General features: G+C 38.2%; 1 protein-coding gene across 4 annotated transcripts in view; it reads left to right on the top strand.

Annotated features, from left to right (window-relative positions):
• The window catches only part of PCSK5 (proprotein convertase subtilisin/kexin type 5), a 299,939-nt gene that overhangs the window by 124,779 nt on the left and 149,316 nt on the right, over positions 1-25,844 (top strand). For all 4 annotated transcript variants that reach the window (XM_073345119.1, XM_073345120.1, XM_073345121.1 and 1 more), the window contains exons 7-8: positions 6,301-6,473; positions 21,372-21,584. In XM_073345119.1, the coding sequence (XP_073201220.1) occupies positions 6,301-6,473; positions 21,372-21,584 (386 nt within the window). The remainder of the gene's footprint in view (positions 1-6,300; positions 6,474-21,371; positions 21,585-25,844) is intronic.

The raw sequence follows: 25,844 nt of genomic DNA, 5'->3' as shown, positions 1-25,844 counted from the left end.
GGAAAGGCAAGGACAACATTGTTGGCATCTACTGTGACCCAAGAAATGCATCTCTGCATCTATAGCAGGAAATGGAAAGTCCCCAGTGTTTTTGGTGAAAGCTGTTGAGTGAGTTTCCAGCCAGCTCACCAGGCCACTCTTCCAAACAAAAGAGTTTGTCAGCCTACCTCTCCCTAATGACTTCTCTGGATGGCCTAGAATATGGTTATCCCCTACTGCCCAGCTTTTATTTCATTGTAGGGAAGGTACAGGTCAGACTCTTAGTTCCTCACTGATCAGGAGTAGGCTTGTTCTTCCAATTTCCAGGAGATTTCTCTTATTATAACTTAGGGACAAGGGAAGGTCTTGGAGCCTCCCCCTTCCTCAGAGGAAGAGTCATGATGCCTCCATGCAGAGAGATAAAGAAATGAATTTGTTTGAGTCTGGCTGGTTTGATTGATGAAATGTGAGAAATGGGTAAGGCAAGGGAAAAAGAGACTTGTCCCAAGGATATATTGGAGTTATGGTAGGTGGAGTGTGGGGGAAAAATTGTATAAGGGACACACAGGATTAACTATGTGTGAGGGGGAAGGGACAGTAGAAGCTGATGGTAGAGGTTACTCCAGAATAATGTGGGTTTTTTTTTAAATTTATTATTATGGTGGATGAACTGGGCTTGAGCCAGGTGTTTGGGTGGTTGGTTGGTTTGAGAGATGGCCATTTCTGAGGTTGGCCTGGGGGCAGGTGGGTGGGTAGATGGAATTTAGTATATGTAAATACAAAGGATAACAAAATTAGGAAACCTGTGGGCTTCTAAAATCTTCCCCAATAATATATAATACCGTAAACGATGTTACTGAAATTTTATATCTGAAGACATAACAGAAACGAATTGTATCAAATATTGTTCCTCGAGTAAAGGGAAAAAATGCCCTCACTGGATGTGTTCCCCCTCCATGGGTTGAAAGAGAGAGACCGAGTTCATATTCTCACCCTGATTAGAGGAAAGACCACTGCTGCATACCCTAAGTGCACAAATTGTCAGGGTAACTGGACTTGAGCAGCTGTGGTGAATGAAGTAACTCCTCAGCATGCTGGCTCAAATTTTCAAAGACACATTTCAACGTGTGCACAATGCTGTACTTTTCTGACATCAGTGTACAAATCAAGAATGCACGTGTGCATATGGACTCCAATCCAGCAAAACACTTGAGTACTTGCCTAACTTTAAGCATGCGTATTAGTGTGTTGTTTGATTGTGACCATAGTTACTGAGAAAGCACTTTCTTCCTTCCTAACCATGGCATGTGATCATAGTGTGCCCTGAAGTATGAGATTTTATTACAGCTATTTATTCCATTCCCTTGATCACACTGTAAGTCATTTCTATAGATTTTTAAACAGTGTCTGATTAATTAAGCAAAAAGAAAAGGAGTACTTGTGGCACCTTAGAGACTAACAAATTGATTTGAGCATAAGCTTTCGTGAGCTACAGCTCACTTCATCGAATGCATGGAGTGGAAAATACAGTGGGGAGATTTATATACACAGAGAACATGAAACAATGGGTGTTATCATACACACTGTAACAAGAGTGATCAGGTAAGGTGAGCTATTACCAGCAGGAGTGGGGGGAGAAAAACCTTTTGTAGTGATAATCAAGCTGGGCCATTTCCGGCAGTTGACAAGAACATGTGAGGAACAGTTGGGGCGGGGGGGAATAAACATGGAGAAATAGTTTTACTTTGTGTAATGACACATCCACTCCCAGTTTTTATTCAAGCCTAAGTTAACTGTATCCAGTTTGCAAATCCATTCCAATTCAGCAGTCTCTTGTTGGAGTCTGTTTTTGAAGGTTTTTTTTGTTGAAGAGTTGCCACTTTTAAGTCTATAATGGAGTGACCAAAGAGATGGAAGTGTTCTCCGACTGGTTTTTGAATGTTATAATTCTTGACGTATGATTTGTGTCCATTTATTCTTTTACGTAGAGACTGTCCAGTTTGGCCAATGTACATGGCAGAGGGGCATTGCTGGCACATGATGGCATATATCACATTGGTAGATGCGCAGGTGAACGAGCCTCTGATAGTGTGGTTGTTGTGATTAGGCCCTATGATGGTGTCCCCTAAATAGATATGTGGACACAGTTGGCAACGGGCTTTGTTGCAAGGTTCCTGGGTTAGTGGTTTTGTTGTGTGGTTGCTGGTGAGTATTTGCTTCAGGTTAACTCTCCCCACTGTATTTTCCACTGCATGCATCCGATGAAGTGAGCTGTAGCTCACGAAAGCTTACGCTCAAATATATTTGTTAGTCTCTAAGGTGCCACAAGTACTCCTTTTCTTTTTGCAGATACAGACTAACACGGCTGCTACTCTGAAACCTGGTTAATTAAGATATATTTCAGTTCTTGTAATATATTATGGAGACACGATCTATGAATCTGTTAGTGAACAGACCTACATGCAGGAATACTCCTTAAATACAAGTGAGCAATTTGCATTTGATGAAACCATAAGGTCATCACATCCCCTTTCTTTCTACTTCCCCTTCTTTCTCAGGAAAACACTGTATTTCCGACTCATTAACTGGTAAATTGGTTAGTCTCTAAGGTGCCACAAGTACTCCTTTTCTTTTTGCGAATACAGACTAACACGGCTGTTCCTCTGAAACCTGTCCTACAATAGAGGCCATCTGGGAATGCAGAAGTGTGAAATAGGCTCATCTCCATGAAAGACAGTAGGGAATACTAGAGGGGGAACAGAGAAAAGTTAATGCTGAAAGAAATAAAGGAAAATAAGAGCTTTGCTCTGAATAGCTGTTGGGAAGGGGGGAAAAAGACATTACTCACTATCTAATGAAATGACCAAGACACTGTAAGGCTGCAGACACCTCCTGCAGATACTGTAAGGCTTTCCTCTGCATGGCAATGCTGGATTTTAAATGCATTATTTTTATTAAGTATCATGAATGTGTTTAGTGCTGCATGACAGTCCCAATGGATTCAGCCATATTTGCTGAACCACAGCCTGTTTTAAACATAGTTTAAAACGGATTCAGGCTAACGGGATTTAAACATGGTTTACCTGTTCAGTGAACAGGGAGTGTAACCACATCAAAACTAAATATAATCACTTTGCTCTAGACTAGAAACAAAACTCATCCTTTGAGCAACTCCACTGGCAACTGAAGGAAGAGCTTCATCCAGCATATTTACAATGTGTTGGGGACTGTCACGAGTATGTTTCTTAAACATGGTTTGAAAAATGGTTATGTCCCATCTGCCCGAGTCAGACAAACTGTGCTATATTTGAAACCATATTAAACCGAACCAGTGTTCAGTTAACAGCTTAATTCCCAGTGTAAGCTTGGATTTAAAGAGCCTCTTTTGGCCTACTGATGGAGAACACTTTACACCTTTCTCAGAGATGCACCTGCTTGCACTGGTATGAATTTGTCCAGAGAGCAGTATTCCTCACCTCAGCCAGAATGTGCTCTCAGGGCCTCGGAGGGGTAGAGAGGAAAGAAACGGAAGTGGAAGAAAATCCTTTCCATCAATATTTCATCAAATTCTATCAGCAGAACAACTATGATTAATGATGTTTGTGATGGAAAGTCATTTGCAATATATCCACCAGTAATGCTCACCTTTTTCTAAGTGCTTTGTCCTCTTCCCCTCTTTTCCATTCACGCCAGAAACACTGACCACAGAACAGAGCAGGGAACAATTTCCTCAAAAGTCTGATTCTTCTCTCACAGCAGTGCAAATCAGGAGTAAATCTGCTGACATCAGTGGACCTGTGCTGACAGGAGACAGTGAGAGTGAGATTAGAATGTGGACCTTAATTCTGTTGCTGTTTGGGAGATAACTCTTGTGAAGAAATCATACAATGTGTCTCCGGTTCTTACTCCTCTCTACTGTAGCTGAGCCTCCTTTAGCTGAGCCAAAGGAATGTGATTATTTGAATGTTTGCCAGTTTTTACAGCACTCATACATAGCAAGTTACCACTTACAGGGTTTTGGGCTCTCTTTGTTTGCTATAAAAAGGGATGGCTATCTTGTTGTTTCAGAGTAGCAGCCGTGTTAGTCTTGTTGTTGTTATTTCTGCCTTATTTGTGGAAGTTACAGAGCATCTGTGGGGATTTGGTGCTTAGTTATTTGGCTGGGCTTGAGTCCTGATGGGAAAACGGTTATACTAAACTATGACAGAACAGATGTAGATTGTCTTCAACTGACAAGGAATTTGTTCAGCTGTTTCTTTAAGCTTAAGTGAGGCACTGATTAAAAACAAATATTTGAAAGGAAAACGTGCTTTCACTTAATTTTCACATGCTTCTTCACGATTTGTTAGAAGTTTGAGCTGACTAAAATTCCACTTAGGTTTTGACATTTATGGCAAATATTTGGAAAAGTTTAAAGAATTCTGAAGATTTAGTGGACAGTCTGGAAACTAAGTCTGCTAATTGCCTTCTGGATGGTTATAATTGTGCTATCACCACACGAGAAAAACACTTTGTATGTTCTGTGAGGGGACAAAATTAACAACTCATGCAATTGTTACAAAAATAAAGTAACTATTTAAAATAGCCAATGATATGTCCATTGATAAAAGTTGCACTTGATGTCTGCTAACTGTTGGCAAAAAGAGAAGAGTGGACAGGCTGCTTCTGGATTTTACCACTTCTGGATTTAATGTTTAACATTAAACATGGTGTAAATTATTTCAGATGCCAGGGATAGAACTTGGTTTTACTATTCACTGTAGTGAATGCTACATTCATAAAGCATGTTGCATTGTTGTAGTAACTAAAATGAAATTCTCTCCCTCTGTTTTTTATCTTGATTTGTTTAAATGTAGTATACCTTTTGGTGTTTTAGTTTGGAATCAAATATATTGATATGCTTGAAAGAATGAGAACACACCTTTTACCCCTCATTAACTTTTTAAGATTGCTGAGGAGGCAAAATAAAACCTGAGATTACCAAAGTTGTTTAAATTGCTTTTTTATAAAGTAAAATTCATAGTGAGATCACTGTTTGGACAAGTTCATTATCTCACAGAACCTGGGCAGTTTTTGTGTGAATTTAGAAATATGATCACTTCTCAATTTCCAGTCAATTAGAATGAGAAAAAATAGATCCTTTATCAACAAACCAATCTGTATACCTTGGAAGGTAAGGCCTTGGTAAACACTCAGCTTAATTCAGTGCAAACTCATGAACAAATCTGTGTTCTTATAATTAAAATATATAAATTTGATTTATAAATAGCAATATTCCTATTAAATGGGAAAAGACTTCAAATATGTTAATTATGGAAGTGAACATCAACATATACTATCTCATACAATTACATACTAATTATTATTTAAAAATGAAAATCTTTGATCAGATATCTCATTGACTTGGAGGTTATCCTTTCATTGCTGCTACTTATTAAGGTGTGAGAAAGTTTTAAACTGACCTCAATTGGCTGCTCCCTCAAGATTAAATTATATTGAAATGTTATGGTTGACTTGAACAAGAATATTTATTTAAAATTCCAAAATATTCTTAGTTTACAACCTTCAGCCTTTCTCATCACACTGCTCCTAAAACACCATGCTGTCATGTAGATATCCACTTTACAAATACTGGCACACAAGTCTGTCAAATACTACCGTTTACCAAGGGTCGGATCTTGAGATCCCTTATTTATGCATAACTGCCATTGACATAAATGGGAGTTCCACATACACAACTGAATTTCAGAAGCAGGCCTTACACAGTTTCCTACCTAGAGAGGGATGTTCGCAGTTTTGCAATTGAGGTAGAATAATGTTATGCAAAGAATGCTATGGTTTGTCAGTAACTTTCTATAACACTTTTGCTAGTACCTAAGAACGTCCTCCCCAGCTTCTCCTTTTGCAGAATCCTGCAATGAAGACATAATCCTGTGCTTATCTATCTGCGTACATCCTGTGTTTTATGTCTATCAAATTAGAATTGCCATGTCTGAAATTGCACTGTGTCATAGAGAAGGAAAGGAAATTATAATTATTTTTAAATGAGAAATATAAATGCACTGAGGTTGAAATAATTTTTTTTAAGTTTTCCCCAAAATTAAAGTTTTTCTTTAAAATTCAAACGTGTATTGGATGAAGGAATTTGAGCACAGATGTTTCCTAAAGCTTTAGAGAAATCGACTTTACAATTTGAGTGCCATAATCAATAAGAACTTAAGAAATGTAATCCGAAAAGAGTAGCTTTCTGTATTTTTCACATAATTTTTCAAACATGCTTCATTAGTCTAGTTCTCACATTCACTGCCTCTTGTTTTGAAGGAGTGAGGATGCTGGACGGTGATGTTACAGACATGGTGGAAGCAAAGTCTCTCAGTCTGAATCCACAACATATACACATCTACAGTGCCAGCTGGGGTCCTGATGATGATGGGAAGACTGTGGACGGACCTGCTTCTCTAGCACGTCAGGCCTTTGAGAATGGCATCAGAACGGTAGGTTTCCTTAAACACCAGGTCATGTCATGGGCGCATGTGCACAAGCAGGGAAATCTAAAGCTTTCAAGACACATTGCTGAAAAGAAGGAGCTAAGTTTTGCTTAAAGGAAAAATAGCACTTTTGCCTCTTTCCCCTGTTTAGAGTTAGGTCAGTGGCTCTCAGCCTTTCCAGATTACTGTCCCCTTTTCAGGAGTTTGATTTGTCTTGCTTATCCCCAAGTTTCACCTCACTTAAAACCTACTTGCTTACAAAATCAGATATCAAAATACAAAAGTGTCACAGCACACTATTAACTGAAAAAGTCTTACTTTTTCATTTTTACCATATAACTATAAAATAAATCAATTAGAATTAATTAGAATATAAATATTGTACTTACATTTCAGTGTATAGTATATAGAGCAGTATAAACAAGTCATTTCTGTATGAAATTTTAGTTTGTACTGACTTTGCTAGGGCTTTTTATGTAGCACTGTTGTAAAACTAGGCAAATATCTAGATGAGTTGATGTACCCCCTGGAAAACCTCTACGTACCCCTGGCTGAGAACCACTAGATGAAAACTATTTTAAAATTGCACATTTGAAGGTCTGAGCACTGTTTTGAATGTAGCGATAGACTTTCTAGCAAAAAGACGACAGCTCTAGGATTGTAAGAGGTGAGATCAGCACAAAATATTTCTTCAAAGTGATCAAGAGACCATTTGGCTGTTCATTCCAATGTTGAAATATAACAATACTGGGGACCAAATTCAGGAGGTGCAGCTAATATTTAAGTCAGTGAGTGCTGTAACCACTTATACTAGGACTGAATTTAGCAAAATATAATGAGCAGTAGCTTTGGAGTATTTGGAGCGTATGCATCAGTAAAAGACTGTATTTGCCTTGAAGAGCTCATGTTACTTTATAATATGCCACAGCAGTTGATCATGGCAAAAAAAACAGGTGGAGTGGGTGAGGGAGGCGGATAGTAACAGTTATAAGAATATGTAAGAGCCTAGATTATCTGTATGCAGTACTAGAGGATTTCAAGTCATTTCAAGTCATTCACAGTTTGTTTAATTCTAAGATGTTAAACACAACATAAAATTGATATCAATAATCCCTCCTGGTCATTTTCCTAGTATTGAGCACAAGATGGGGAGCCAGGAATTCTTCAATTCTTCAGTTCTAATCCCAGCTATGTCTTGGGCAAGTGACTTAAATTTTCTGTTTTGGTTTACCTTTCTGTAAAATGGGGATATTTGCTTACCTGCCTGACAGGAGTGTTGTGATGATTTATTAGTTAATACTTATTAAGCTCTTTGCAGATGGAAAGCACTGTATGCATACTGAATATTACAATTATTTAATATAAAGTAAACGCCACTAACAAAACTAGTTTTAATTAACCCTGGGACCTGCTGCAATGTAACATGATTGATTTCTTTCCGCAACTGATACTTCCATTCAGTTCAGATCTGGCAGGCACATGTGGCAGCATATCATGCTTTTACTTAATACAGTATGTGCTGTATACGGTCCCGCTACGACAAACCTCTTAAGTACATACTTAACTTTAAGCACGGGAGTAGCTCCAGCGACTTCAGTGTCTTAACGTTAAGCACATTTTTAAATGTTTTGCTGGACCAGGGCCTTATCAAAGCACTTATCAAAGCTCCATCACATTCTATTACTATTTGACAATGATGGCAGTGAACAACAGCAGCAAAACCTTTAAGGAAGCTAGTGGAACTGCAGGAAGGGGAAGAAATAGCTGAATGAAATAAGAAATTGTGTGTGTGTGAGCATCATTTCACTGAGATAATGCAATCACAAAAAGGTTATTCCCACTCACATATCAGAAGAACACAGATATTCATTTGCTCTTTATAATTTCAAGGGCCTGATCTTCATCTGGTGTAAATCTACAGTGACGTCAACAGACCACAGACTTTCATTATAGTACCAAATCGTTTGATTTGTTTTACAGAGATAACAGCACAAAAGATAAATTTAATTCTTCATTGTACAGTTATAAATGGATTATTTTTTCCATAAAGAGTCCAGGGGGAGTTTGTTCTTATTTCTTAGAACAATAAAAGCAATAATATTTGGAACAAGTTATATACCCTTTAATTTTTAATTTCTTTTATCCTTTTGAAGTGTTTTAAAAGGATTCACACAGGTGTCACTATTCTGAATTGTTGTCTGGGTCCCACTGTGAGAGCATGTACATTTATGCAAAAGAAGTATTTTTTAAAAAAATTTTCAATTAATAATTAAAATCTGAAATATTTTAAAGTACCTTATCACCAGACTAAAATCAGCAGATGTCTGAATGGAAGAAGCAGATCTGCTGAGTCACAAGTTGCTGAAAGGGTGGGTGTGTGCTGTCTCTTTAAAACTGTAGCAGGAGGCAAGTCAGTATAGCATTATGGAATGCTCTCAGACAGAAGCTCTATAGTGAATCAGTGAAAGAGAGATGCGGTTTTCCTTATTCATTCTAATATAGTTCCTTCTTTGGTCTTAGAATAAAGCTCCTCTTTCTGCTTTTTGCACTGAAATATGACAAGTGCTGTTTTTATATGGGGATTTTTCAGATCACAGAGTTTACACAAATTGCTGGTTAGGAACCATGCCAAATCCTCTGATTTATAAAAGCTGTTATAATAGTTGTACAAACGAAGGTACGCAGGCAATTCCCCACACAATTTTGCACACAGATCTTGGCCTTTCTTTTTAAAAATACTGGTCCTAAACAGTAACTACAGCAATACATTTAGCATCTTTGTTCCATGTTAAAGTAATAGACTGACAATGGGAAAGTTGGCAGGTTCATCTTGCAGATCCACATAGTAGATCTGGATTTGATATTCTGCTTTAGTCCTACAAGACACATCTCCCATGGATGCTAATGCAAGCAGGAATATAGAAGCAAGATCCTTTAAGTGGGTCTGAGAGGAAAAATTGTGCACAGTATGTTTAATTAAGAAAATTACAGGTGCTGCTGAATAATGACTTTGATTAAAATGTAATTAAACTGAATGATCCCTCTTTATTGAACTAACCAAATAAAAGTGAAATCGGTATGTCTTTTCAAGAATCACCACCCCTTCTTCAGGCCACTGAGAGACTGATTTTTGAAACCATGTCCACATTATCTTTCAGTTGTATCATTCCAATTAAAAGATTCATGCAGGGTGTCTGAAATTTTTTGAAAAATCCACTGGGCTAATTAGGGTGACCAGATGTCCTGATTTTATAGGGACAGTCCCAATTTTTAGATCTTTTTCTTATATAGGCTCCTATTACCCCCACCCCCGTCCGGATTTTTCACACTTGCTGTCTGTTCACCCTAGGGCTAAATCCTATACAAAATAACAAAAATAAATAATTTTAATAAGTACATTTTTCAGTGGTTCATAGAAAAAGAACAACATGCCATAAATTGAAAAAGACAAATGTGTTTTTTTTTAAAATGACACAAAGTAATAGCAAAAGTTTAAAAAATGAAAATCTCAGACAGAAATTAAAGGTGCTGTACAGCTGCTATGCAAGATTAGGATAAAGAATGGAGAAGGGAAAATGTTGTAAACTAGTCTCAAGCACCATAATTTTACATCATCTTTAGGTTGGTTTGTGTAATTCTATGATACTTAAGTTCATGAATCTGATGAGTACTTTTGCCCTTGGAGAGTTTGTTTTCAAATAGTATTAATTTCAAATGGCAAAGTTACCTTGGCATCATACTTTCAGATGGCAAGGGATTTTTTTCTTGGAAATGTTATAGGTACCAGCATTGTATTAGCTAGTATGGAAAATGCATCCATTCAAAAGGTCTGTGTTTTAAACGCCAGTGTATAACAACTAGTAGATTTAATAACCTGAAAAACTATTCTATTATAATTGTACAATTCAGTTTTAGATGAAAAATCAAGTTTAGAGCAATATGTCCAAGAGTAACATTTTTGAAGAAAAGGGTATATCGGTATATGATATGTCAACACTATAAAATATACAGGCTTATTTATTGTAGTAAAACAAGGTTCTGGACAAACCACGTAATAAAGTTTTCCTCTTCCTTGTATGGGAGGAAAAACCCAAATGTTTAAAAGATTCAAAGATTTTAGGGACAGAAGGAACCATTAGATCATTTAGTCTGACCTCCTGTATACACAGGCCATTTTGTTAAATCAGGTTAGAGATAGATCTAGATTTCAAATCTGATCTAGATTTGAACATTATGTTTTGTCCACACAAGCAAGCATATTTGTAATGTAGATATAAGAAAGAGTAAGTTTGTTGATAGGATTACGTAGTCATGACTTTAAATTATTCTGCTTTTATTTTTACATGTTCCTTGGCAAAGATACCATAACTATGTTTCTGGAGAGTTGTGGCTACTGTTGGCATTTTGTGTAGCAAGGTTTCAAAGAGCCAGTTATCTGGGCTGTGACAATGAGCAGCCAGCTTCACTTGTTTTCCATTATTGATTTTGCATCACCTGTTCTGCATACACATGAGCTACGCTAAAGCTGTGGCAGAGCAGGTCATCCTTAATGTAATATAAAAGGGGAGAAAGACAGGCAGAGAAATCTAAATCAGGATCTTTGGCTTTTTGCCTGCGTGTCAGAACAGTGGCCTTCATTTCATTCCCACTACGCTGTTCTGTTAGTGAGCTGGATATAAGCCAAAATGTTTGATGGACATTAATGATCTGATGTCGTGCTGCTGAACCTCTTGTGAGAACTCGGCTTGGTGCCTCCCCTCCCATCATCACTGCCCCTTTTCATCTCTCTCGCTTCACCAACTTTGGTTGCAGTGTGTATTCAAGTGTATTTTCGAAGCAGAAGGCTCTCCTACAGTCACTGAACAGCCCTCAAACTCAAGTGCAAGCATTTAGGGGAGGGAATTACATGTGGATTTATTTCTTTAAAAAAATAATACCAGGAGATTCCACCAGTTGGACTGTAATAAAAAGATGCCAATAAAGTTAAAGGTAGAGTGTTATTCGACCCATCCTAATATATGGAGCAGAGCCTCGGACGTCCACAAGAAAAGAAATCAGCGTGCACTCCACCACCGAAATGAAGATGGTGAAGTGATTGAACACTCTGTGATAAGAAGCAAAAGGAGCCTTATGCAGGTTGTCCTAGTTGAAAAGTTCAGGGAGGCTAGGCTACATTGATGTGGACATGACCAGTGCAGACCTGAGAGTTATATTGGTAAGATGGTCTTTGCAATGGTTGTGGAAGGAAGAGGACAAGGGAGGAAGCAAAAGACTAGATATCTGTGTACCTTAGAGAGACCAATTTGCCTAACAGCTAGGCATACAATTACGAGTTTTGGAAGAAGGCTATAAAGGTCGCCAACCCCAAATAGGGAAATGGCAAGAAAGAATAAGATGATTCCAATGGTGGAGGGCAATGTATATAATGTGTAACTGTTTAGGCAGAGGGGTTGCTGCCTGTGCTGAAGCAAATAACAGACTGTTCTTAAATATATTTAAAAATGTTATTAACTTTGTCTGTCATCATAATTTGCATGGGTTTAAGAGGAACACGTAAGTGTTGTCTACACAAAACATTCACTTTGTTGCAGATTTGCACTGAAATACAATAATAATATTTATACTTCTGTCGAGAGTTTCAATTGGGTATCTCAGAAGCATGTCACAAAAATGGCTATTATCCCATTGTACGGATGAAGAAACTGAGGCACAGACAGGTTAAGGCCACATCCTTTGAAGTGTATACTTTTATATATATGTCTACAATTTGGGGTTTCCATGAGCACATACGTGTGTACATGCAAATCCAGAATTGTATGTCCATGTATGATTGGTATGCAGGCAAGCTGGACATGTGCAAAAGTGTACACTAACTTATGACAGGTTGGCCAAAAATGATTTTCCCAAGGTCATTCAGTGGGTTAGCCCCCCTACATTGGTCACTTGACTGAGCACAGAAATTTTCTGTTACAGGTACTGTATAGCCCCCATGGCTGTGATGTATGAGCAAATAACAATTTTTTTACTTCATGATTTTGAGTGAAAAATGTGGAGCTTCTGCTTTACAGTGAATTGTGTTGGTTGTTAACACAACAGAGATGATATCTCTAATTGCTCATTCTGAAGGACAGGCTAATTGCATGCAGTGTAGTGACGTTTACGTTTTAATGTCACAGCTGATACTTCCTGATAACATAAGATGATATCATTGGCCTACATCATTTGTATAGGATCATAGATTTTAAGGCAAGAAGGCATCATTGCATAGCATCGCATAGGGCCTGTGGATGGTGGTATGGGCAGCTCTAGACTGACCACCACTGCACGGCATTACATGGATCTGGCATTGACTCCCATACCACACCACTCATCTCGGGTAAACGGAATAGATTGATCGTATTTACCCTTTCATGGTTGGGTGAGATTTTACAGACCTCAACACATTTTTGTAGTTCTTTTCTGAACCCTTTCCAATTTGTCAATATCCTTTTTTTAAAGTTTGGACACCAGAAGAGGACACAGTTTTTCAGTAATGGTCTCACTAATGCTGAATACTAAGGTAATACCACTTCCCTATTCCTGCTAGCTATTTCCCAGTTTACACATTCAGGAATCAGGTTTGCTCTCAGCCACTGAATTGCATGGGAGATCATGTTCAATTAGTTATTAACCATGACCCCCTAAGTCCCTTTCAGTGTCACTGATTTCCAGGATGCAGTTCTTGAAACAAATCTTTATTTCTAAATGTATGTGGCTGTGTTAAAGCACACATATTAGGACACTGAATGGTTTTGCAAGAATATCTTGTGCTGGATGTGCTCTAGTCCTTTCCAAATTAATGCTGCCCAGCAAACTCAGATTGGGTGACAACCTCCATATATGTCATGAAACTAGAATTTTTTTTTCAGTCTATGCTTTGCATGAAGTTGGCAATTCCAAGTGCTCTGCTAAAACACTCTAGATTACAAATACTGTCTTCCAATCAGTAAAGTAGCAAAGTTTAGTTTTCATAATGCCTAGATGTACTGTGATACTATGCATTCTGTTTTCTTTTGGAAATAAATAGAAGATTCCTTTATAGCAGTACTATTTGTTATATGCAGTTTTTCCACAGATGATCAGTATGTAGTGCAAAAAGAAAGTTTACAGAAAATAAAATAATGTAACAAATGTTCCTACATTAGATTCAATGTGATATACACATCCAAAAGGCAGAAAAACTTGGAAAGAAAGTTACAGGAAAACATACCTCAAAATGTCCACAGTTTCCATACAGTGTCACAAAGGGTATTGGAAACAGACTATATTAATTACCTCATCCCATCCCTCACACATTTGTGGAAACTGTTCTAACAAGCCAGAGGAGTGATATGGCCTAAGGGCCAGCTTTTCAAAAGGGGCCTCTTATTTTGGGTGCCCAACTTGAAATAGATTAACATAAAATACATCCGGTCTCTGACTTAGGATAAGTCTTAAATTGGGAAACCAAAATTAACAAGCCACTTTGGAAAAAAATTGGTCCTTTCCATATGTTTAAAATGTACTTATTTCAGTGAGGATGCATTTAAACAATAAAAGAATCTGGTTAATTAAGTCTCTCATCCCCCTTCTCCGCAGAACTGTAGGGACCTGGACACAGCAGAGTCTGTGCTTTTCTACTGCCTGTGCGGAGAGCAGGATTTCATGAAGCCAGTTCGTACTCAAGGGTTTGCTGCACCACAGAGTGAGGTTAGGGTAAGGAAGGTGAAGCCAATAGATCTGACACTAAGACAGATCACATCCTTTCTCCCCAACCACACCCATGTGGTGGGGACAGTCCATACACAGGGGCTACTGCAGCCCTAAGTCTATAAAGGCAGCCATGGAGCAGCATCTCTGTTGCTTGTGTCTGGGAAGAGGATTCCTTCCCGCAATCCCTGTGAAAATCTCTGTACCTACCTTGTGTACTTTTCTTAGAAATGTGGATTTATTTTTCATTCTCTTATGGCACTGGGGCTACAGAAGTCCCCGCTGAACAGCGTCACTGCTGAGCGGGTTGGCAGCTGCAGAATCTGCACCCTAATGTGTGCCATGGAGCTGTGCTCTCCACTACTTGTGAATACCTGGTGGGAATAGGAGTTTAGGTATCACCACTAGGTCTATACTTACATGGATCTGTTGGCCACAAATCCCTGTCTAGGGGGTTTCAACAGGTAACTGCAAAAGGACAGGAAGAGCTGATTGAATCCTCGCTGTAGGTTAGGGAGGTGAATTCCATCCATCACCCAAACCCTGCATAGCTCTCGCACAGTGCCTCTTTACTTGGGCTTTGTGTAATGAGAGAACTTTACCTATTATTAACCAGAAAGTGTCTCATCCTAAATCTACTCTTGGTTTAACAATATTTTGGAAAACCTGGAATTTTTGGTTTGTTTATTTTTGTCGGACAATAATGCAGTATTTTTTCATGGTAATAATGAATCATAATGAATAGATAACATGAACAGATAGGCAGAATCTATGATGCATGCGGCAGCCCTGTAACTGGCTTTATTTTGTTTTGTTTAGGAAAAGTAGAAATTCATTCCAGCATTCCACAGGTTCAGATTTCAGGTTTCAGCCAACCCCTTTTATTTTTTTTTGGTTGCACTTTAAGCACTAATTATAGCTCTGTGGGGAATAGCTTGAAGCTATTGAACCTGTTGTTCTAGTAAAGAGGCAAATAAAAAATATACCAGATGCATGTTGAAATATTCTTCACATATTCTATCACCATCATTACTGTGTTAATGCATAATCTCTTTTAGTTCTTCACTACGTTATATATTACCTGTACGTAGAATATTTCCACCATAACTTATTAAAGACACTGTAAGTATTAAGAAGGTGTAAAATCCTATGAAAGGGTGAAATACGTTTGTACTTTTTTCTTTTCTTGTTTAGATTTCTGTTCTCTTTTAAGATAAGAAATTGGTGCAATTCAGAACTAAATTAAGGAGACAAGAGGAAAATAAACTTTGAAATCATGAGTATAGCTATGATTCTCTTTCCTTGCTCTCTATTTTCTATCAGCATGACTTATTTCCTCTACCTGGTGTAGGATTTCAAATTTATTAGGACCAAATTGCCTCTCATTGCCTGTAGCTCCCACTGCTCTAATCTCTCCAGGTCACTGGTTCTGTCTTCCTGTGTGTTTCCTACTCCTTCACATTGAGTTTCCTCTCCCTCAGCAAATTTGATCAGTCTGGAAATGACACCAAAAAAAAACCCCACCCAGTAAAGAAAGAGAATCATTAACAGACTTCAGTTCCTGTTTATCTCTTAGGCAGAAGAACACAAGGATGCACAAGCAAGAGTAAGGTTTGTAGAATAGTGAATGAATACATTATTTTAACTTTCTAGAATGGTGGGACTAACTCCTGCCTCACCTGTTCATGCTTCATATGGTCAGTGGAAGTTGTTTCAGAGACAACTTGGAAATGCCCTGTGGCCCACTAGTGGTACATGGACCACAGTATGTAGATCATCACTCTACACTGATGTGTACCACTGTCAGTAAGGTATCAACTAATAAAGCTATAACCATGTATAAATTTGGAGCAATGGAGGCTCCTTTAATATTGTTGAGGAAGTTTTCCATGTGTCTTTACAAGAATGTTTGTATTGGCTCTGATTCCTGGCAGAATCTGGCCCTAAAACTGGATTAAGTGGCCCAGAAAGGATCACACTAGTGTAAGAGTGATGCTCCTGTGGTGCTGAGCTGCAGAAAAGCCCTTTACGCCATTTGCCCTCCCAGCTGCTAGCAGTACAAGGAAAAGAGGGAAATGCCAGAAGAAAGTGGGCATCCTGTGCCACCCCTATTTTTCAGCCTTTGTGGCCTTTTGCAGCTGGTATCAGTTAGAGCAGTTCTCATGCAAGGTCTGCGCACATCAGCTATACTCAGGAAAATATCTTGGTAAAATTCTTCATGTACCTAGACTGATGATACACTAAATGTCAGTGAAGCGCTTTTGTTTCTTGTCAGAATTGCAGGCCGAGGGGTTTTGGTTGTGTGTGGGTTTTTGTTTTTTTTTAAATATTCAGACATTTTATGAAGGCTAGTGACAAAGATAAAAACAGTAGGAGAATGTCTCAAAAAGTACACTGACAACCACAAGTTGGGTTGTGGAATGCTTTACAGTATTTGGAAAAGAGTCAGTAATATTATTGCAAAGGCAAGACATGAGAAGACATAGCTCTGTACCCAGAGGGGATGGTTGATGCATTTTTATCTGACATCGTTGGCATGAGCACTCTGAATGTTCTGCTGCACTCACATTCAAGCCCATGCCATTCCTCTACTGTAATTCACATCACTGACTAGTGTTTTGCTTCTGTCTAAAAACATGTGTCTATATGGTTTGTAAATACAACTTTTGCTTTCAAGTAATAAAAGATGCAAAACCTCTTGCCAGTCCCGGAATACACTTTTTGTCCTGACACCCTTGGGCATCTGGAACATGACAGCTGGAGATTTAGCCAAATCGTAAAAGCTACAGTATGTTATATGTGTGTTTATCTTAACTTTGTAACACAGCCCAAATGTCTCTTATTTAACTTCATATTTTGAAGAGAGACCAATTTTAAACTGGGTTCACTTACAGTAGGACATCTAATGCTGTTGCTTTAAGTAGGTTCTTTGGTATCTAGAGTTACTAGCAAGTGTATAATTTCCTGCGCACAAGTGGGTCCAATGAATTGAAGTGGGGTGTGAGGGCAGAGGGGAAAGGAGACAACCAAATAGTAATCAAACAATAGACAGTAAATGAAAACCAGAGCATACTTACTTGACATGTTATTTTGGGCAGGTTAAATTTGGGTTTTGGGTTTTGTTTTTTTTTAAAGACTGTCATTTGCTTTGCCAAATAGCTTTTAGGAACAAGATCTTAGCATATTGTCTAGACTGAAGGCTAAATTCCATTGTTTTCTGTGAAATGCTGAGTTATTAAATGTACCATACTGCAGTATGTTAGAGGAACTGGAATTCTTTGCTTCATGTGGATTAGAGGGAGGATTTCCCACCCCCCATTAGTCTATGCACCTGGTATGTATTTTTTATGGAAACAAGATTAATTATGAACCTTTATTTTTTAAAGGCGACTGATTTTGAAGAAGTATATTTTTATACACGTAATAAATGTTTACCAAAAAATTCACAACAGAAAGGTCAACTGGGATGTAAATAGTTATTATTCCTGTTCTTCAAAGACTTATTTGAATTAATAAAACTTAAGTTGGTGTTTATTATTTTTAAATATTGCACTGCAGCATTTCTAACAATCAGGGCCTCATTTTCAGCAGCCCTCTATTTTGTGCAGGAGCAAAATTTGCTCACATATCTATTTCTACCTGCAAAAATCTCATTTCACATTAATAGTATTATTTATTTATTATAGCACTATCAATGTACTGGTGCTTTACAGAAATAAGGCACCTTTCCCTGGACAGAGGAACTAATAATTTGAGGTCTGTTCCTGCAACACTTCCTCACAAGAGTAATCTTTGGTCCTCTGAGAAATTCCACTGCAGTAATTGTAGTAATAGGTTGAATCACATGCCATAGGGATTATGGGATCAGTGCCCAAATTAGCCAAATGCAGCCATTTGAGCTGACCAGAAAAAAATATTTTTTTCCTGTGAATAATTTCTACAAAAATGGAAACAAAGTCATGTTTGACTTTCTGAAGAAAAACAGAAAATGGAAACAGTTAGATTCCAAAATGCTATTGTGGTGCCTGATGGGAGTTGTAGTTTGGGTGCTTCACATTCTCATTCTCCTCTATAGCATGGGCTCCCTTATTGGACAACATCTCCCAAGACATACCATGGCCTCACCTCTTAGTAAGTGGAGGTAGTGTATCATGGTAGTCCCTGGGGTGCTACATGGGAGATGAAGTCCAGCTGGGGAGTGTGACCTGTAGGGAAGAATGGGGATGTGAGGCATTTGAACAATAACTCTCCTGTGGCACTGCAGCGATATATGCAAATTGATATATTTCATTTTTTGACCAAAATGCAGAAACTTTTGTTTTGAGGGGTTTGGGGAGGGAGGGTTTAATGAAAAATGAAAATTTTTGCAAAAGCCATCAGTTTTTGTTGAAAACCCAATTTTGTATTGCATACACTGCTTGTTCTGATATATGCAATTGTGTGTGTGTGTGTGGAGAGAGGAGTTCTTTTCTTTTGCTTTTTGTTCGTTTGATAAGAATATTGTAGAGCCAGACAGGAGTGTAGACATCACTCTGGAGTGAAAACTGGCAGTGAGAAACTAGTCAAAAGTGAAGACTGAGGAGGGATTTAGAGGAGGAGAGTGAGGTAGCTCAGCCCTGGAAGAAAGAGGGTACCAGCTGTAAGAGGCTAATGTAATCAGCAGAAATCAGCCAGGAGCATAGTAAAAAGGAAAGAACAGCCGCTCTTTGGCATGATCTTCTAGTCCCCTCCCAATCCTAAAGAAGCTCCTGAATCTCAAATCCATGGGCATGATGGAATGAGTTGAGGCAGTAGATGGATGCTTTCCATGTCATCAACCTGCCTCAAACTTGCAGGTATTCTCAAGCAAAAACTACTTTTCCCTCAGTCAATATTTCAGGAAAGGGGAGAGGGAGCAAGAACAAAGTTAGGGAGAGAGGTGACCAGAGGATGGATGAACAGAATGAAGAAGACAAGCAATAGTTCATAGGTCTGATCTAAAGCCCATGGAAGTCATTGGAAAGACTGCCATTGACTTCTCTCAGCTTTGGGTCATGCCCTAAAAGGTAAAAGGGTTGTGAAAAAGCAGAACACAAAACAGCAAGGTGATGTTGCTCTTTCTTGGGTTCACACAGGGAGGGATGAGACCTGGAAGAGAGGAACAGAACCAGAGTCTACTGCTCTAATCCAGATATAAAGACTGAGAGATGATGGAGCAGGGAACACAATGAACTGAACTTTCCCTGTGCAGGAGCAGCACTGTTATATGAGTGATCTGCTTGGGCATGGGTGTACTTGATAAGAACAACCACAAAGTTTGCCCAGCATGATGTTGCTAGTACTACCATTTGTGTGTGTGTATGAAAATAATGTCAAAATCAGATGCTGTGGTATTAGTTGCTTGAATTGAAGCCCTGCAAAAAGTCTAGAACTGCTCCAGCCTTTTAAATAAGAATATTGTAATGTACTTTTTTTATCACTGGAGCAGCTAAGATCAGCCAAAGAAAGAAAAAAAAACTGAAATAGTTATACTTCCTGGCTGGCTGGACTGGTCTTGTCAGGAGCATGTGGATTTCATAGTACATTTAACTTGGCGCCCTGGGATATTTTTTCCTGTTTGAAATGTTTTTTAATGAAAAATTGCATTTTAAAGGCATAACCTTATGTAAACACTAGCAAGGAGAATTTGATATTTAAGTTATTGTGCTGAGGAGAAGAATCTCTACAGGTAGTGAACTTTTATTAAACTCACAAAGTGAAACTCATCAATGTTTGTGAATTCAAGCACATATATCTACCAGAATCATGAACTGTGGGATTTTTTTTCTTACATTGATTTAGGCTCTATTACACTCAGCAAAAAATGCACTAATGAAAACCCCCTGTGCATCTGGATTAGATGAATCTTTGAATTGCTAATTGTTTAAGATTGTCCTGGTAGATATCCAGCAGCTGTCTTTATGTCAATTGCAGTGCACAAATCCACTCTATTTATAAAAAAAACAAAACAAAACATATGTACTAGTAATTTATTCATGATCACAGAAAGCAAAGTAGCATGGGGCATAACATTAGTTCATCATACATAGGAATGAACCTACCACTTATACAAACCATATATTGCATGATGTGCTGCAAGCAAATACTGTAAGATATAAATTAGACTATTAACTTAATTGTAACCGATGGGCTTTTTCCTTTGCCCTCAAAAGAATTAATAAATAATAAAATGATGTCATTTTGCAGAACTAATTAAAGACGTGTTTACTCTTTTGATTAAAATCTCTATCCTAATTCATATCATAGTGTTTGCTAATAGTCAACGGATGTATTTAGATTATGTAAATTATGGGAACCTCATATGTTAACCTGTTTATCTGCATGAAGTGCCTGGAATATGGAAAACCACAGTTCCCTGCTAGACAACAGGCATGCAGCATGTTGATCATCTTCACCCTTTACATCAACATCAACACCAAAATAATTATGGATTCATTTTCACTCCCACTATATTTATTTAGACTCACTTATTAAATTTTTTTAATATGTATATCTGTTTTAGGTCCTCATTCAGCAATTTACTTAAGCATGTGCCTAACTTCAATTAGACTACTGAATCGGGGCTGTAGGTGTTTAATGCTAATATATTAACAAAGCAATCTTTGCCTGTCCATTTTTGTTTTAACAAAGTGTTTTACATTTACAATTTATAATATTTGTGCAACTGCTCCAGTGTGGTTCATGGTACTTGATATTACTCAAAGAGTACATGGCGTCACTTGGTAATTCCAGAATGAGACATTCAGGAGAACCCTTATAAACAAATGTTTGTAGCTACAACATGCTCTTTTTTTGTTTGTTTACTATTTAAATCCAGTATGTTACATTTAATGCGTGCTGTGGCTCTTCTGCATTTCTCTTTGTAAGGCTGGACAGAATAGATCCAGACCTACAAATAGAATCTGAATTTAATTTTTGTTTTTAAGGTTGTGTTTATTCATCTTACTCATGTTTTGAATTTGGGAGGGTTAGCTCTTACCTCGGGTAAACTCTGGTTTTTCTTCACAATCTTCCACAATGAGCTCTTTTGTCTTTTTTGCGGGGGGGAGGGGGGAAGGGGGAAGGATTTGGGGTAAGGGCCCACATGCTTACTAAGAAAAAAACATTAATCAAATCTTTCCTATTGTTTGTAAACAGGGACGAAATAAGTTAGGTTCCATTTTTGTTTGGGCGTCTGGAAATGGTGGAAGGAGTAAGGACCATTGCTCCTGCGATGGCTACACCAATAGCATCTACACTATTTCCATAAGCAGCACAGCTGAAAGCGGAAAAAAACCTTGGTATCTGGAAGAATGTGCATCCACCCTAGCTACGACTTACAGCAGTGGGGAATCGTACGACAAGAAAATAGTATGTGGTTTGTTTGTTTTTGTAATGCTATTTTAATTGTATGTGGTTTTGTATTTTCTATAATGATTTTTAGGGGAGAGCAAAATGACTATTAGGTCTTTGTGTCTACACGTGGGCTTGTTTGAAAAAATGTCACCCTTGGTCAATATGGTATATATTTGTATACAAGTTTTAGACCAAGAATTTGAATGTAAATTTCTGCCACTGTGTGTAGCTCCTTCAACCTCCTTGTATTCTGACATCCATAATTCTACACAATACATCAGGTATGGTCTTACTAACCCTTGTGACAGAGACTGATTTCTCCTTTCACTTCCACTATGTGTCCTACGTTCTTTCTGCTTTCCTAACTGCTTCCAAACTCTGAGCAGAGTCTCTCTGCTGTCATCCATAAAGATTATTTTCCTGACCAACACTTTGTAGCATATCACCAGACCTCAGAGCAAATCTCCTTTTGGTATTTTTTATTCAGTCCACATTATTTTTCATTTTAAAACGTGCAGTTACAGAAGCCATTTTCCAACCCACATCCCCATTTATTTCAGATTTACTGGGACTCAGCTTCCTTCGTTTTTTGTATTCATTCTCCCTTAGTCATCATTCATATTGCTGCCTATTCCTGGTAACTGAGAAACAGTAAGTAAAATTAGGTTCAGTGCTTATCTGTCCTGTGCTCTTTGCCATCTCATTCCTTCCCAGACTATGGCTGTTTTCAATTAATTTTTGACCGGGGCTGTTTTTTTATTCCACTGGAGATTTCACTATTGTTGCCATCATTACTGGTCTTTATTTTTTAATTGGAGAGGCTTCCTGAAGTCCAGATAGACTGTCAACTTCTGTTTTGCCCCTAACTCTTCTTAAACCCTTATTGTCACTCCCTCAAAGATATTATCAGATTCATTAAGCACAGACTTCCTTCTGACTTATCGTTGACTAGTCTACACCTGTTAACTGTGCTCTTCATAATAAAAAATCACAAGGTGCTTTTCTAATACTGAATATAACTTATACTTTCTAGAATCTTTCCTTGCTCCCTCCTTAAGCATGGGTTTCATGATACCTTATTTCCAGTTCTTTTCTTATTGCTAATGAGGAGTTAAAAATTCCTGCTCTAGCTTTTTTTTTTTTTTTTTATTTAAATACCGTCTGCTGTGTCTTTCAAGATTCTGGGATGCCGGCCATCCCTTCCTGGAATCTTCCCTATTTTCAGATGATCTAATTTAAAAAAAAACAAAAAAAAAAACTTGTTCTGAGGTAACTCTTCGTTCCAGTAATTTTTCTGTTCTTTCTTGGTGTCATAAATATAAAGGGAAGGGTAACCACCTTTCTGTATACACTGCTATAAAATCCCTCCTGGCCAGAGGCAACATCCTGTTACCTGTAAAGGGTTAAGAAGCTCAGCTAACGTGGCTGGCACCTGACCCAAAGGACCAATAAGGGAACAAGATACTTTCAAATCTTGCGCGGGTGGGGGGGGGGCTTTTGTTTGTGCTCTTTGTTTATGTTTTTTGTTCTCTCTTGGGGCTGAGAGAGGCCAGACAGAAATCCATCTTCTCCAACCCATCCTAATCCAAGTCTCCAATATTGCAACCAGTATAGGTAAGCCAGGCAAGGTGGATTAGTTTATCTTTTGTTTTATGTGCATTTTCCCTGTGTTAAGAGGGAGGTTTATTCCTGTTTTCTGTAACTTTAAGGTTTTCCCAGAGGGGGATCCTCTGTGTTTTGAATCTGAATATTCTATAAAGTATTTTCCATCCTGATTTTACAGAGGTGATTCTTTAATTAAAATTCTTCCTTTAAGAACCTGATTGATTTTTCATTGTTCTTAAGATCCAAGGGTTTGGGTCTGTGTTCATCTCTACAAATTGGTGAGGATTATTATCAAGCCTTCCTCAGGAAAGGGGGTGTAGGGCTTAGGGGGATATTCTGAGGGGAAGACATGTCCAAGTGGTCTCTTTCCCTGTTCTTTGTTTAAAACGCTTGGTGGTGGCAGCATACTGTTCAAGGACAAGGCAAAGTTTGTACCTTGGGGAAGTTTTTAACCTAAGCTGGTAAGAATAAGCTTAGGGGGTCTTTCATGCGGGTCCTCACATCTGTACCCTAGAGTTCAGAGTGGGGAAGGAATCCTGACACTTGGCTTCTCACCACAAAAACTTTATCTCTGTTTTTGGCAACTCTCCTTGTTCTCCCCAATAGATAATAAAGCAAAGAAGTCATTCAATTTTCTAGCAATATACACTCCTGTGATCAAATTTCCCATATGGTCCTTTCAAAGACCTTTGCTAACTTTTTTTTCCAAAGTTCAATAAAACTAATAGATTCATGAATTTTAAGTGCAGAAGGAATCATTGTGATCATCTAGTCAGTGCTCTTGCATGACTCATACAACAGGACTTCCCTGAAATAATTCCTGCTTCCAGTCCAAGATGTTAAAAATTACCCTCCCTGTTAAAAAAAATGGAGTCTTATTTCTAATCTGGATTTGTCTAGCTTCAACTTCCAGCTGTTGGATCTTGTTATACTTTTGTCTGCCAGATTGAAGAGCTCTCTCTTATCAAATTTCTGTTCTTTGTGTAGGTACTTATGGACTATGATCAAGTCACACCTTAACTCTCTTTGATAAGCTAAATAGAATGAGCTCCTCTCTGAACCCTCTCCCATTTTTCAACATCCTACTTGACGTGTGGACATCAGAACTGGACGCAGTATTCCAAGAGCAGTCACGACACATGGTACCAGATATATAGATTAATATAACCTCCCTGTTCCCACTTGATATTCTCCTATTTATATTGTCATGCTCTCTGGGGTGGCTCACAACTGTGAGTGCCTACCCCAGGGCAGACTGTCAGAAAACGGGGAAGACACCCCAGGCTGGTGTGTCACCAAGCCAGTACCAACTGTGAGCTCCTGGATCACTATACCAGTCCTACCATGGCGTCACCGATAGTCCCTTAGCTGCTCCAATCTGTCCTGCCACACAGACAAACCAGACTTAGTGATAAACGGTCACTTACACCAAAGATCACGTCACATTTAGGCTGCTCCCAGTCCCAGGAGACCAGACTTACCCCAGATCAAATGGTACTGCAGATCTTAAACCAAAGATAATGCTGGCATCCAATTCTATAGTAAACCCACTAAAGATTTATTAGCTAAGAAAAGGAAATGAGAGTTATTGAGAGGTTAAAAAAGGTAAAATATATGTACAGTTGAGTTGCCATCTATAATTCCAAATGGTAGCAGAAAGGTAGTAATCTGCCAATTTCCCAAAAGTCTCTCAGGGCTACCCAGAATAACTCTGGATCTCCATCTTCTCGTTCAGTCATTCTGCCTTGTTAGAATCCAAACAGTCCAGAGATGAAGGATCTTTCATTAAATCCATTCTTATAGCTTCTTCTCACAGAAAACTGAGCTGACAGGGTCACTGCCCATGAAGGTTTTTCCTTTGATGACAGAAAGTGAGGGATGCAGTTAGAGTCTTTGACCTCCAATCATCATGTACAATGACTATTTGCTTTGAAATTAGAATTTTTCTGTTAGAGTTCTTCATTTGCATTCCACAAGGTCTCTTCTTGTTTGATGGATTATTTAGTTAAAGGGGTACACACAATGTAAATATTTGCTACTACATTATAACAGTATACAGATAAGTGAAAACAATGCAACTAACATCCCATTAGTTTTCATGAAGTTTAAACACCAAATACAATTGTATACATTTAACAATTACTTTGATCTAAACTAATACACAAGTGAATTGGCCTGGGACTCTGGCATGAGCTGGCATGTGGTCTGCTGGCAACACATATATATCCAAGAATCTCATTAGCCTTTTTAGCCACAGCTCATTCAAGCTCATATTCATCTGATTATCCAACATGAATGTCAAGCCTTTTTCAGAATCATTATTTTGCATGATAATGTTCCCCATCCTGTAAGTGTGGCCTAAGTTATTTGTTGCTAGAGGCATGGCCTTACCTTTGGCCTATAAAAACATAGATTGTTTGCTTGCACCCAGTTTACCAAGCAATACAGATCACTCTGTGTCAGTGTCCTGTCCTCTTCATTATTTCCACTTCCCCGATTTTTGTGTCATCTGCAAACTTTATCAAGTAATGATTTTATGTTTTCTTCCAGATCATTGATAACTATTTAATAGTATAGGTCCAAAATTTGATCCTTGTGGGACCCCATTAGAAACATACCCGCTTAGTGATGATTCCCCATTTACTATTACATTTTGAGATATCAGTTAGG

The sequence above is a fragment of the Lepidochelys kempii genome, chromosome 5 (genome assembly GCF_965140265.1).
Source record: "Lepidochelys kempii isolate rLepKem1 chromosome 5, rLepKem1.hap2, whole genome shotgun sequence".
Lineage (NCBI taxonomy): Eukaryota > Metazoa > Chordata > Testudines > Cheloniidae > Lepidochelys > Lepidochelys kempii.
The sequence above is the reverse complement of the archived record's forward strand: the minus strand, read 5'-3'. Positions and strand labels throughout refer to the sequence as shown.